This window comes from Epinephelus moara, chromosome 4 (assembly GCF_006386435.1).
Source record: "Epinephelus moara isolate mb chromosome 4, YSFRI_EMoa_1.0, whole genome shotgun sequence".
Classification (NCBI taxonomy): Eukaryota; Metazoa; Chordata; class Actinopteri; order Perciformes; family Serranidae; genus Epinephelus; species Epinephelus moara.
This window is the reverse complement of record NC_065509.1, coordinates 25,726,049-25,740,780: the sequence shown is the minus strand read 5'-3', so window position 1 is coordinate 25,740,780 and position 14,732 is coordinate 25,726,049. Positions and strand designations below refer to the sequence as shown.

At 39.6% G+C, this 14,732-nt stretch overlaps 2 protein-coding genes across 5 annotated transcripts; both read right to left on the bottom strand.

The window, feature by feature from the left end:
* Positions 1-13: 13 nt before the first annotated feature.
* zgc:195212 (DUF4554 domain-containing protein) lies at positions 14-7,381 on the bottom strand. Of its 4 annotated transcripts, XM_050041936.1 has the most exons (12): positions 7,168-7,381; positions 6,970-7,091; positions 6,630-6,713; positions 6,491-6,546; positions 6,007-6,078; positions 5,323-5,518; positions 4,276-4,399; positions 1,878-2,024; positions 1,668-1,789; positions 855-965; positions 560-658; positions 14-465 (listed from the first exon to the last, which is right to left on the bottom strand). In XM_050041936.1, exons 1-12 carry the CDS (start codon positions 7,262-7,264, stop codon positions 415-417), a joined length of 1,281 nt encoding a protein of 426 aa, XP_049897893.1. In that variant the 5' UTR covers positions 7,265-7,381; the 3' UTR covers positions 14-414. The 4 variants fall into 4 exon arrangements, with proteins under 4 accessions (XP_049897893.1, XP_049897894.1, XP_049897895.1 ...); XM_050041937.1 differs by lacking the exon at positions 855-965; XM_050041938.1 differs by lacking the exons at positions 6,491-6,546; positions 6,630-6,713 and having other exon boundaries at positions 7,168-7,306.
* A 4,594-nt stretch (positions 7,382-11,975) lies between these two features.
* tstd1 (thiosulfate sulfurtransferase like domain containing 1) lies at positions 11,976-14,732 on the bottom strand. The gene is made up of 4 exons (XM_050041940.1): positions 14,623-14,732; positions 12,690-12,818; positions 12,411-12,573; positions 11,976-12,184 (listed from the first exon to the last, which is right to left on the bottom strand). Exons 1-4 carry the CDS (start codon positions 14,633-14,635, stop codon positions 12,130-12,132), a joined length of 360 nt encoding a protein of 119 aa, XP_049897897.1. The 5' UTR covers positions 14,636-14,732; the 3' UTR covers positions 11,976-12,129.

Genomic DNA, 14,732 nt, shown 5'->3' with positions numbered 1-14,732 from the left:
TCTACCGCCATCTTGTGGTCACCATGAGAATGTTTATTTAGTGTCAGCCCTCAGACCTGTCGAAAATATGTTAAACCAGACTGGTTATCCTTGCTTAACTTGTTGTACAGCCACAAACAATAGTATGAACTATTACTAAATGATGCAATATTTAATATTAAATAATAAAGGTGTTTATTTGTTTTTATTTAAGGGTTTAAGGCAAATTTAACTAATATAAATCGCTGTCTTAAGGAAACATCTGGTGTCACACCCAAACGTTGATAAGAACTGTGTATTTGTTAAATTAAAGGTTAAATAGATATCTTTATCACCAGCACATTTACAACATGCACTGCTGCCCTACTTTAAACTGCAAAAATATTCTACTTCCACAGTCTTCCATAAACTCTTCCAAGACAAACAAGGACACGCTCAGATTTCTGTTCTTGTGGGCTCATCATCGCTCTCAGGATGTTCTTCCACCTGTGAAAGTAATGACGCGGTATAAAATTGAGGATTATTGAGGTGCTGCTATAGTAACCGGTTGGTGTTAGTGAACAACAAACATCCCACTCACCTGGGCTGAGTAGCACCTGCCCCTGGGAGTGAATTTCCATGATGTCACCCTCCTCAGTGATTCACGGAGGGAGGCTGACAGGTTGTGAGTGTCACGCACCTGACAAACACATACATTATGGATGCACATCTGACTTTTGTCACACGATCAACACGCATACATGTATATAAGTGTGTTTACAGTGTCGCACATAACATCTTTGCCAGTGTTAAATTATGAGAGTTGTTGAAGTGAATGACTCTTTTATTTTAGAATGAACTGTATCTGCAGAGACTATAACTATATCTTTTCACACCTTCATCCTGTTCAGACAGGCGTTTCTGAAGTCCATGTTACTGCTGCAGCTCACAATACTGATGGACGAACTGAGAATCACCTCAGCAGCTGAACGCAGCTTCTCCTGGTCCTTAACAGCCAAACATACACTATTAGGCCTATTTAGATATTTTCATTAAAGAACTGATAATTTTTTCCAATTAACTGATTAATCGTTTGATTTATAAAATGTCAGAAAATAATGGACAATGACCATTAAAATCTCCCAAAGCCCAGAGGTGACATCTTCAAATTCAACAACAGCCCAACGTGCAAATGTGTAACATCTTTAGGGCTGCAGCTGATAATTATTTTCACTGTTGATTATTTTCTTGTTTTATCATTTCATTATTTGGTTTATAAAATGTCGGAAAATGGTGAAAAATGTCAATCAGTGTTTCCCAAAGCTCAATATGACGTCCTCAAATGTCTTGTTTTGTCCATGACCCAAAGATATTTAGTTATATTTACTGTACTATTCTATATAAATCAACTTTTAAAATTGTTAAATTAAATTAATAATTCATAATTTTCTTTGGTATTTTTTTTGTCATATACAGTTATGTAATGATGATTGTTGGGTAATATGTGTGTTGATGTTATTCAGTGTCAAGTCTCTGAGCCTGTGACAAGATGATATGTGCATAATAGCGTGCACTGGGGCCCACTGTAACTACCTAATGCTACTAACACCAATAATATAAAAATGTAAATTATAAAATTAACATTAAACAGTGATTAAAAAAAACTTTGCTCTCCAGTGTGTATGTGTGTGTGTGTGTGTCAGACTTGCCTTTTTTCTGTGATTTTGGGCTTTCAGCGTGTTCTGCAGCTCGGTCTGCACAGCTGATGTGACTGCCTGCCTGTTGTTGCTCAGAATATCCTCCAGGTGGCGCTCTATCAGCACCTCTGTGGCTGTGGGAGGATCAAAGAGAGAGAAAAAAAATGAGAAAGACCAATTTCAGTGCAGTGCATTGTGATTAGACATGCAGCTGTCTCTCACCCATCATATCAGAGAGCTGGCAGGTGAAGGGGTCACTGTGCTGCAGGGACAGGAAAAGCAGGAGACCCTGCTGCACTGTTTCTTGCTCTGGGTCCTCACTGTTTTCTTGCTCTACTGTGTACACAGTGCCTCCGCTGTGCACAAGATCTGCAGAGAGGATGTTACAACATGTTTTGCGGAGTAAAAAAAATGAGAGGAAATGGGAGGAAAACATGATCATTAGTGACGATATTCAGTCAAAATGATAAACACACTGCAGGTCTACACTGGTACAGCTGTGGGGATCAACAATCCCAACATGTGCGTAATATCAGGGTAATGGAAGACGCACCTTGGGGTTGAGCAAGTAATTGTTACATTTGGTTTTACAGCTCTAGCTTTAAAACCTGAGTTCCCTTTAGTTTAACAAGCTAACAGATGTTTACAAAATCTTTTCTTGGGTGTAAAACAACAACAATTCTGAGGTATGGATCCTCTTCTCTCCAAATACCAGCACAGACTGTGTTATGGCTCCTTTTTCTGTTTACATTCTGTATTGTGAATGAGTAAGCTGCTTGTGATTTCCGATGCCTGTGGTTTTACTCATGGTTGTGATTCATTGTTTAATCTACAAGGACAAGAAATGCTTATTATGCAATGGCAGTTTCTGAGAAATCAGCTATGGAAATCAGCCATTTTTTAAGTAATACCAAGATTATTAACGGATGATTAAGCTACACTCCAGACAAAGTGTCCCTTCCCACTGAACCAATTTAGACCTAATCAGCTCACTCACACGTTTTAGAATAATCCTAGCTTTAGCCTCGTCTTTAATTAACTTCACCGCCTGCCCGACAGAAAATCTCTAGTTACTGCAGGACTAAATTAAGGCCTAGATTAAACATCGAAGAAGGCAGAATTACATTTAGAAAGGCTGACTGTCTGGACACACAAGGAGTAGATGGTTTTTTTCAATGAAGACCAACCACCTGGTTGTCAAGTACATTCAATCATTTTCACGAGAACCATTTCCAAACCATATTTGTAGGTACAAAGAAAATGCTCCTAAGAATTATGGTTGTGTCTGCAGTTGAAAAATTAATTTTGGGAAGGTGTTATGTTGCCTGGATAGTCTTTTTTAAAAAACATATCAGATAAAACACTAATGTTGATCACCCCTGCAAAAATTTTAAACTTTCTCCTCTTTTTTTAATGTTAAATTTTTCCACTTTTTCAAACTCTTATATCCGTCTATGCTGTCTTCAAAGCCACCAAACTCCTTTGACAGTAATAGTAATTTAACCTTGCAGAACACAGGAGCTGCTGTTTTACCACTGCCTCAATCACTTACTTAGTTTGTGTTATTGGGTGTCTTTGGTGAATCTGAACGAACCCTTTAAAACACCAAAGTCACACAATAACACAAACAAACTAACCGATTGATAAAGCGGTAGACCAGCAGGCAGCGTGTTCTGCAAGGTAAAATTTCCGTTTTTGCCAAAGGAATCTGGTGGCTTTGAAGAGAGCATAGATAATGGCTCCAGCTCCCCGTCAGAAAGGGAAATCTGATGGCAAGGTAAAGTGGTAAAAATACTCTAAATATGGCATCAATTTTAAATGTGTTTTTTTAAATAAGTTCTTCTTTTGGGTGACTAAAATAAGTTTTGCTGACACTCTCATCCACAGCAGTACACACATGAAGTATTTCTTTATAAGGCATGATAAAATGTTGGCAGCTACACCTACTTAGTTAAGGTCAGGGTGACATCACAGTCTAAGGAAAATATGCCAAATATTAACACTGATTTCTAGTAAAAGAGAGGAACTTTTAACACATTATAAACCCTTTCTCCACCCCAAAATCTCTGTGAGAATGTTTTGCACAGTGACTGCACAACGCCTCTTGCATCATAACTAACTGTACGCAATAACAATAAGACACTAAAGAAGATTAGTTGCATGTGAATGAATTCACAGGAGACAGATTTATGTAATGCAATGACAATCATTTCACTGCTGGAGCCCAGAATTGCAGCGTTGGAGCCTTTTCTCCGTGTCACTCTGAGGTTTTTGTTATTGTATTCTGTGTGTGTGTTCTTCTTCTACTTCTATTGTTCGGTGTGGTTTCATTCATATAATTCAAATCAGCGGCCTTTGTGATCCATTAAAGTTTTTATAGGCAGCTGCAGGCCAGGGCTGTGTGCTCATTCTCTAACAAATAAACCCAGGTGGTTGAAATTAGTCTGGTTCATTTCAGGCCTCATAAAATGTTTCCGAAATTCTGCCTTTTAAGACAGGATTAACTGTCCGGGGCTTTTATTTTTACCCTGTTCAGGAGAAAAGGTTCTCACAGTTCCTCTAGGAAATGACCTAAACTGGCCATCAGTATGTTTTGTTCTTATCAGTGACTGTTGTGTACCTTTGGAGGACGAGCAGTGAAGACCGTGCAGGCCAAGTTCCTGACAGTCCAAATGAGAAGGGAGGTTCTGGAAGAAGGTGGAGGGCCCAGTGAAAGGGACATTACTGGGGCCGCATACCAGCACTTAGACACATGTGAAGTCAAGGAAGACTAATCCAAATCAGATGCCCGAGCAACTAAGTCAACACAAAGGAGTAGCAGTCATACTGATTTCCGCCCAAGATGTCTGATTTCATTGTTTTGATCATTAAAGCTTACGACCTTGAGGTTTTGGTTTGTAGATCGAGGTTTGGTTTGTAACTTTCTGAACAAACAGTCACACCCATTTTATGTCATGATTGGCTGGCTGTGTGGAGTAAGAAAGTAAGGTGGGTTTGAACCGTAGCTCCCTTTTTACAGATAACTATTTTAGTTTTATGTGAACAATTAGGAGAGACTGACTGAGAATGTGCACCGTCATCCCCATATCTAAACAATACTGCGTCTCCGCCCTCTCTATGACAAACAGCTTTTCCCTGGGCATTCGTGTTTAGCTGTTTGGAACAACTATAAACACTGTTGATTACAAATGTGGTCGGACAACATGTCTTTCAAGCTATTTCTTTTCAACACAACACAACCCTGGTAAGACTGTTGACGATGTATTGTTGACGACAATACTCTCTTCTGTGTACTGTGAAATTGTATTATAATACTTATATTGTAAATTACAAATGCATTATTCTAATTGTACTTTTTATGGCCTCTCATGTGGAGAGTTGTGTTTTACAAGTTTCAGTTGTTAAAAGTACTTGAACTCAGTGAACTCACTTCCAATGTGGGAGCAATGCACCATTTTCCAGCACAGCGCCATGGCCTCAGATTGGAGGTGCTGACCTTCCCATCTGCCTCCACAATACAAACCATCCCAGTGCGCACTGGAAATGATGGTCTGATGATTACAGCTGAACCAAACCATCTATAAAAATAACTTGGCCATGCCTAGAGATCCTGTCCATGAAAACCACACACAAACTTAAAATAAAACATAAAATCAGCAAAGGATATCTGAATGTGAGTAAGTTGTGTTGCCAGATTAGGGTACTGCAGCACACAGGGGCTCAGGAGTGTAACAAGCTGGATGCTGAGCTCCCCGAACAGGCCCTGGTCCATGACTTCAGGTGGGATGCTGAGTGGCAATCTGCCTCCGAGGACAGGGTGTCCTCCCTGACACCAGCATCCTTTCTTCACACACTCTGGAGGCCTTTAAACCCAAGAAGACAAAATCACTTTCTATAAACAACAGTGAACATACCTCCATCCATCCATTTTCATCTGCTTATCCGGGGCCGGGTCGCGGGGGCAGCAGGCCGAATAAAGCACCACGTCCCTCTCCCCAGCAACGCTTTCCCCTTCCTCCTGGGAGACCCCAAGGCGTTCCCAGGCCAGATGAGATATGTAATCCCTCCAGTGTGTTCTGGGTCTGCCCCGGGGCCTCCTACCAGTGGGATGTGTCCCCGAAACACCTCCAGCTGGAGGCGCCCAGGATGCATCCTGATCAGATGCCCAACCACCTCAACAGATTTGGAGGTGCTAAACACACCTGTACATTTATTTTCAACATCTTTGTGTTGCATTAATAGATGAGGAAAAGATTATTTTGTTTACACATCTGCTACTAAGAGAATTGAGACAACACTGATCCACACAAACAACCACACCTTAAATAATATCAAAAACAGCATTACTGACCTTGCACTAGAGGTGACATCCAAGATCAGTGCTGGTTGGTTTGCCCATGAAACTTTACTCGTCATCTTCGCTCTGCAGGAATATGAACGATGATGTTAGCACATCATAAAAACAGAAGGCAGAGGACGCCTGGCTAGAGTATTAAGTTTTTGTGTTTGTTATTATGTTGTAACTCATAAAGCCACAAACAGCCACTAGTAAAATCAGATCTACTGCTGTGAGGGAAATGATCACTTTTTATTTTTAAGTAAATTTCTAATACACACTTTACGAGACAAAATAGATCATTTCTGTGTAATACAGAGTGAATGAATTAACCAATACATTGAGTGTGTCAAATGTATACAGAAGCTAAACATAATTCAAAAACACAACTTAGTTAAGCAAAAGAGTTTCATCATGAAATAATCCAACAAATGAGAAATGTGCTTGACCTCCAAGAAAGTAAATCTTTGAGCTTAAACTGGAAAGCTGGTAGTCATACCTAAAGTCTCGCTGAAAGATCTGCTGACTGAATTTGAATTTAAGTTGGATTTTGATCTGTGGAAATAAAGGGCAGTCAAATTTTGCTACTTAATTTACCACTATCCTGTAGGTACATGTCAGAGGGAAACAGATCCTACCTTAGCGTTAGCCAAACTGAACGCATGTAGGAACGTTTCTATACGAGCGCACCACTCTGGACTGAAAAGTCTTTCATCTTTCATCTGTGTAATGCAAAGATATAGACAGAGATTATATGTCATCCACAGGCTCACCCTGATCATCTATCAGTAATCACATTGGAAGTAGAAGGAAATATACTAAACTAAAAGTGTAGCATTAATCGTTGACATCTGGGTAAGCTTCGTCCAGCTACTACAATTAGTAAAGTGATTCCACCCAAATATCTTGTGCTTAATATAAAGAAAATACTCAGGCTCTAATATCAGTCCTTATAGTGAAGGAGACTATTGTTTGTACCTGAAAAGACAGGAGTATTTTGAGGGAACCATACAGGTCGGTGAAGGCACCCAGCTCTTCAGGGTCAGGCAAAGGACACGGCCATGAAGAGGGGAACATGCTCTCCTTCAAGTCTCTGAGGACTAATGTAGTGAAAGACGGTGATGAAGTGTACAAAAGCTTAAGAGTTGTGTACATATCAAGTGTGTGTGTACATACCAGGTTGGAGTGCTTTCATTTTAATCCCTGTACACCAGGGACCAGCAGCTGCAACTGCACCACAGATGCGAACACTGTTAAAACACTTTCTGTACATTGCATGCTTTATATCCTAGAAATCACAGCTGCTGTCACTTCCCTTTTTATCTATAACCAAGGTTTTTCAAGCAATCAAGTGCAAGCTGAAATTAGTCAAAATAAATGCCTACTGGTGTGACTAATTCATTTTTTAAAATTATTTTATTGTGGTGATCTGTTCTGTTTTCGTACTGGATGGATATCTATACGCTTTCCATATTGATGGTTACCAGTGTTAGCTTTTGTTGTTTACCAGTGTTTGCTATTTTTATTGAAACAGCCTAAAATGTATGACACTGCTATTGCAAGTGGTGGAATGTAACTAAGTACATTTACTTAATATTGTTGTTCTTTACTTGAGTATATAATGCTACTTAATACTTCTGCTCCACTTCATCTCAGAGGCAAATATTGTACTTCTTCACTACATTTATTTGACACTTATAAGGTATGCATGATAATATTGGTACATCATTGGGATTGGCCAATATCGACTTTAAAATAAACTAAAAGAACCGGCCAACATGCTTTCTCCTATTTTTCACAATGTATGAATATTACATACATTGAAAAGCACTGTATTTCATGGCTCTGCTAGTGGGCCATCACAATAAAAGTATGCATGTATAATATAACATTAATTTCACTACAGAAGAGACTTGATGATCACTTAATTAAGGGAGGGAAAAAAGTTGATATATCAATATCAGAACTGTTATCAGTCAAATGAGTTGTTACATACTGGCATATCAGATATCAGCAAAAAATCCAACATTGTGAATCCCTAACACTTATAGTTACTGAACTCATAATAAAACATTGATGAACTACAACATAAAATATTCTTACATGTATTTCTTTGAGATAAAAACAGAATAATGTAATATCCTAAATTAATATAACACATTTCCCCCCCTTTACTCACCAATTACTGCAAACACATGTAGACATACTAACAAAGACAAACACTAACACTCCTAAAGCCATTCTGCATACTGAGAACTTTTACTTTTGATACTTTAAGTACATTTTGCTGATAACGCTTCTCTACTTTAACTTCAGTAACATTTTGAAAAGGGTTGGAAATGAACTTCTGAACCGAAATGAACCATCTGCCACTGTGGCTGGTGGTCTACAAAATCTACCAGCAACTCAACAGATTAACATTGTTTTGTAGGCTGGTGAGTGAAGTAAATCCAGCAGCCATTTTCATATTTTACCAGAATATGGCTGGTGGCTGGCGCTAATTTCCAACCCTTTCTGAATTCAGGACTTTTACTTTTAATATTTGTTTTACTGTGGCATTTCTACACTGACTAAAGTAGAGGATTTTAATACTTCTTCCACCTATGACAGTTGCAACTATCTACAACCTGGTAGTATACAGGTGCTTGTGAATAAGACTGCTCAATGTATCAGTGTTTTGACACATTTTTTCCACTTAACAGTTATTCAACTATATTTTACAAGTAAATTTAAATAGTGGAAATCAAATGTATACTATATTCCTGTTAGATTTGCTGCTCAAGCACATGGCCTCAACTTTAATATTTCTATCTGACAAAATGGAATACTTTTAGGCACTTAAATGTCACAAGTGGTTCATCCTGATGAAGCAGTTTAGATTATGAGACCATGATGTGGTGGTTTTAAACTTACCAGTGCAGTTTATACTTTGAACAGACTCTCCTGTTTCAGTCCACAAAAGCACCAAAAGTCCTCCTGTAGTCTTAAAGCAAGGGTGTTGTCTGTGCTTACCAAAAAGCATGACCAACCGCAACACCTGCAGTGGTATTTAAAAACACCAACTCTTACTTTAGCTAATGCTAGCTTAAACTATAACCTGTTAGCTAGCTAGCTTCAAACCTTTGATAACCAGTTCTTATTTTATCAATAATGAGTAGAGACAAACTGTCAATAAGACAATATTTTAACCATATAAACTTTATGTTTCTAGCTAGAATAACTCTAATTTACATTACCTGCTGTATTTCTTTGAGCATCTTTAGCTAACTGAAGCAGTTTACCTGCCAGGCACGCACTGAGTAGCACGCGCTGGTGGTCAGATTGCGCGCGTGCCTGGCCCACTCATGTAGTCACAGTATATCTCCCTGTTAAACAATATACAAATTTCTACACACTTTAAATAACAGCCAGCAGAGGTGTTAAATCTGTAAAATAACTGGTAATACCTTACAAGTAAAACGAGGACAATACAGTAGATAAATCAATAACACATTTGTAGAATTTACATTGTCTTTTCCCATCGTTATAGAGCTCCTGAAAGCAGCACAGGACCATAGTCAGGAATTTCAAAATGCTGAGGTCATAAACCCATAAACTCCAAAAGCCAAACTTTGTTAATGTTTCTTGCACAACTTCTTCCCCTCTAATGTAATGGTGTCAAGATTTGCTGACTAAGATGAACAATACAGATTTTGCAACAATGAACCTGATTTGTTTGTTCAGTCTGTTCAGTTTTGGACACATTGGTCACTCTGTAAAGTTCAAATTCAAAGATGGTATTTTTTTTTTATTTTGAAAGTTGTTAATTCATTGAATTTGCATGATCATCAACAGCATGAAGGGTTCTGAGAGCTGTGAACGAACACAAAGCAGCAGGCCCAGATGGGGTACTGGGCAAAGTACTGAAGGCCTGCACTGACCAGCTGTCAGAGGTCCTAACAAGGATCTTTAACATCTCCCTGAAACAGGCCACTGTTCCATTGTGCCTGAAAACAGCCACCATCGTTCCTGTGCCCAAGAAAGCCTCCAGAAGCAGCCTTAATGACTACAGACCAGTGGCACTGATCTCTGTGGTCATGAAGTACTTTGAGAGGCTCGTCCTGCCCCACCTCAAGTCCTGCCTCCCCCAGAACTTCAACCAGCACCAGTTTACCTATAAGGCAAACAGGTCAACAGCAGATGCCATAGCCACCGTCCTCCACACTGCTGTGGGCCACACAGAGGGGTTGGGGAACTATGTCAGGATGCTGTTTGTTGATTTCAGTTCGGCATTCAACACCATATTGCCGAACATCCTCTTCCAGAAGCTAACTGACCTGGGATTCCCACCCCTCACCTGTGATTGGATAAACAGCTTCCTGATGGACCAGCCACAGACAGTGAGGTTTGGGACCCTAACATCCACCACTCGGACACTGAGCACAGGTTCGCCTCAGGGCTGTGTGCTAAGCCCTTTCCTGTATGCCCTATACACATACGACTGTGCCCCCCTCCACCACTCTAACACCATTGTCAAATTTGCAGACGACACAACAGTGGTGGGCCTCATCTCTGGCGGTGATGAGACAGCATACAGGGAGGAGGTCCAGAGGCTCGCAGCCTGGTGCTCAGCGAATAACCTCCTGCTGAATGCCAGCAAAACCAAGGAGATGGTGATGGACTGGAGGAGGAAGAGACCTGACCCTGCCCCACTACAGATAGAGGGCATCTGTGTGGAGAGAGTCTCCTCTTTTAAATTTCTTGGGGTGCATGTGGCTGATAACCTAACGTGGTACACCAACACGTCAGCGGTAGTCGGAAAGGACCAGCAGAGGCTACACTTCCTAAGACTGCTAAGGAAATGTGACCTGGATGTGCACCTACTGCTTCTACTGTTCCACCATAGAAAGTGTGCTGACATACTGCCTCACTATATGGTACCCAGGCTGCACAGCCAAGGACAGGAAAGCCCTGCAAGGGGTCATTAAATCAGCGCAGCGAATTATTGGCTGCCCTCTGACCTCGTTGGAAGACATAGCAAATACCCGAGTGCTAAACAGGGCCAAGAAGATCCTGTCTGACCCATCCCACCCAGGCCATGGCCTCTTCAATCTCCTGCCCTCTGGGAAGTGATACAGGGTATTGGAGAGCAGGGCAAACTGGCTTAGAAGCACCTTCTATCCATGGGCAATCAGACTTTTGAACACTTTCGTTGTAACGTCTGTGACAATGACAATAAAGGAATTCATCCTCCTGTTTAAGAGTTTTTTTGGTAGATTTTCTTTTAATGATGTCTTTTAACATGTGAATAACAAGAAAAGTATATTGACCACCTATCATTGTAATCTGCTTTCTTGTTGCCATTTGTCTCCTACTTAAATGCTGTCTGCTTGTTTGTTTTATCTTTGTTATTTGTCCATTTCAGTCTGTCAATTCTTTTTTTTTTTTTTTTTTTACAAATGATGTCTGACTTTGTATAAATCACTGCTCTGAATAAAGTTGGAAAAAAACTTGGTAAATAAAATAAAATTAAATAAAAACTGTCTAAAAAACTGGGGAAAAACCCCCATTAGGTCCAAAAACCCTTGATTGTGAAATAATAAAAACAACCCTGCATACATGCTACTGCTTTATACTTTCATATTCAATCAGATGTATCCATATTTATTATATTTTAGTTCTTCCTAGATATGGTCTAAAAAATGCTGTGAGTGCTCAGAATCTTTCCTATACTGAGTATGTGTAATCCTATTATTATGCACCTCTTCTTGTCATTAAACCAAACCAAATTTTAGTAGGACAAAAGGACAAAATCTTACAAAAACATCCACTCACAAGCATTTTCTTGAGCTTTAAACCACGTCTCACAGTCTTCCTCAGCTGACTTTTTGGTGCTATATCCTGCCTGTACTACATTTGATCACTGACCACTGTGTTTTTTTTCTCCAGTTATTGCATGTTTAGACATTCATCTCATGCAAATGATCCCCACAAACACGTGTCAATCTGAGTAGATAGCATAATTTACTTATTTGTATCTATTCAAACATGTTAGTATGTATGAAAACAAAGTATGAAAACAAAACACTATAAAAACATTTTGTCTGTCTAGCTTTCACAGTGCCTATTTGTATAATGAGAGGCTTCCTTTAGCGGGAATCATTTTCCCTCTTTCGCAGACCACTCCTGGTATCCCCCTGCATAGTTACGTGCACTGAAACAGAAAACAGAGAGACAACAATAAGAAGAAGTAATACATGTAGAGCCAACGCTTGAAGGCAATATTTCTGTGAGTGAACAGAGTACACAAAATTGTTCTCAAGTGTACACAAGTTGTTGATTTGGGCTGTCTGTTAAAAAACAGGATGGGCTGTATGTATGTGCACATGTGTGTGTGTGCGTGTGTGTGTCCTATGTATAGTAACCAATAACTTATTCACTTCACGTATCCAAGTTCGGAGGCCTTGTTTGTGGCCATTCCCCCTCGCTTTCCCATCTGGCAGTGAAACACCAGCTCTGGCGCGTCCAACGGTGGCTTGGTTACTCCATACTTGGCCTTGAATTCTTCTGGCGTCAGTGCAAGAGCAGTCTCTACTGTATCAACTGGATGAATAAAGGCAGGAGGAGGAGAAGGCAGAAAAACATTTCAAGATGAAATAAATGACAGATGATGAACAGATCTTTTCCCCTCTGTGAAAAGGCATTTAAATGAAGCTCACCTGGCATGTGAATGGATCCTGGAATTTGTCCTTTATCAACCTCCTCTTTAGTGCGAACATCAATGAGGAGGAGATTCTGACTCTTTCCCAGAAGAGCTTTCAGATCCTCATAGGAGATCTCCTTGGTGACTGGCAATGAGAGAGAAAACACATTAAAGGCTCTGCTAAGTCTGATAAGCCTTTGTTGAACTCCCAGAAAACTGCAGCACTCACTTATTTTTATTAACACAGGTCAGTCAGATACCAGTCTGACATAAGATTTCATTACTAACTCTTACTTACTCTTACTTTCTCTGGTGTGTGCACCTGAACACTGTGGTACAAGAGTGCATACAGCCTGATAATAATCACACCCATGATGTGGCACAATCAACATTAAAGGAACAACATGTAAGTTTCTGCAGCTATGGGGTCTCAGTGCTGTCATTGCGGTCAGTTTCTCCTGGTTAGGATTCCCTGAGTGTTCATCATATTTACTGGGAGCCGAATTATCAGCAGATGTCTCCAAATCAAATGGGCCAGGCGATTAAAACTGCTAAAAACACTGAATAAAGAAGTTTCACACCAAAAATCAGTGTTTCTCTGACGCTGTTCGGCACAGCAGGGGCTGAAGCCAAATTGCCACTTAGGTTTGCTTAGCTTCTTTCTCTGATAAATTATGATTTAAATGTTCAATGACTAAAATCCTTCACCCGGTTAAAACATATCGTTAAAAAACGAACAAGATTTTAAAAGTAAATCGTAACAATGAGGCTTAAAACTCCATAAAAAGTCCATTTATGACAGCTTCTGACAGACAACCACAACCCTGATGCATGTGCAAAGGGGACATGACGCGACCGACAGGTGACCAAATCAATAAATTTACAGATTTCTCTGAGTTTGAACATTGTTGAAAATGTTTGGAACCTTGTAAGTACACACCTAAACAAAATATATAACAGTGGTCTAGTTGTTTTCAGACATTTTTATGCAAAAAAAAAGTTACATAATATATCTTTAAATAGCCTATAGTTTGTTAGTCAGTGTTATTAAATGTCATCATACTTGGTTCCCCCATCAGTACCTCACATAAAAAGTATCCCAATAGGTTCCACACAATGGGGTATACAGATTTTGAATTTAAGGAAAAAGTGCGCACTAGTATTAAGCCTAGTACTTGGAAAATATCTTGAGGTATCAGAATCGGTATCAGGAGAACAAAACAGATTAAAGTGCCATTTGGTTTTAATTAGTTGAGAATAGTTTAGGTGATGAATAAGGAGATCTGGAGCCAGTCTGGGATACAAAGGAGCTGAATGCCGATTTTTTTTTTTTTTTAAACTCATGATGTCCACCTCTACCTTAAGAGTACATTCCTCTCTAGAAGATTGCTCCCTCATGTTGGCACACATACTTTTTCTTATCAGACCGTGTGTGTGTGTGTTCAAAAATAAGGAGTGAAAGCACAATAACCCAACTGGCCTTTGATGTAACAGGTTATGGTATGAATACACGCATCATGTTTATTAAATCAGTTTGTTGGGTGTTGCTTCCATTCCCTGAAGAGACTTGTAACTTCCGGTTTGAGCACAAAAACACTTTAATTGTGCTGAGTCATTCTGATGATGCATATTAAGAAATGATTAGTAAACATTCATAGATTAATCGATTTGTTTCCTCATTTAATATTCACCAGTTAGAGAATCTGTGCGCGTGACAGTTACCTTAATACAACTAAGCACCCACCGTCAACATTAATCGTTAATATAGCTCCTGTTAATGCCACTTTACCTGCGACAGGTAACGTTACTCTAGCTAAACGAGTATTAGCTAACTCTTTAGCGCTAACTAACCAACATTAAGGATGTTCTATATCGTTATTAGAGTACAGATAAGCTGCAGTTGGTTAAATGAGTCTTGTTTCAGCGTGAGAGGTAGAAAGAAGGCTCACCCGGACTCGCCATCCTGCTTGTATATGAATGATAACGTCCAACGAGTTACTACAATGAAAGACATCTTCTTCCTCATATTGTTTAGTGACACGTCATTGGCCAAGACGCC

What these genes read in the sequence shown, in the direction of transcription:
- zgc:195212 (XM_050041936.1), bottom strand. Translation starts at nt 7,264, where the DNA reads ATGTACAGAAAGTGTTTTAACAGTGTTCGCATCTGTGGTGCAGTTGCA. An exon ending in CCCAAAATCACAGAAAAAAG is followed by an intron (nt 966 to 1,667) that starts GCAAGTCTGACA and finishes TTGGCTGTTAAG; the next exon opens with GACCAGGAGAAGCTGCGTTC. An exon ending in GCAGGTGCTACTCAGCCCAG is followed by an intron (nt 466 to 559) that starts GTGAGTGGGATG and finishes TTACTTTCACAG; the next exon opens with GTGGAAGAACATCCTGAGAG.
- tstd1 (XM_050041940.1), bottom strand. An exon ending in AGGATCCATTCACATGCCAG is followed by an intron (nt 12,574 to 12,689) that starts GTGAGCTTCATT and finishes TTATTCATCCAG; the next exon opens with TTGATACAGTAGAGACTGCT. An exon ending in TCCGAACTTGGATACGTGAA is followed by an intron (nt 12,185 to 12,410) that starts GTGAATAAGTTA and finishes TTTCTGTTTCAG; the next exon opens with TGCACGTAACTATGCAGGGG.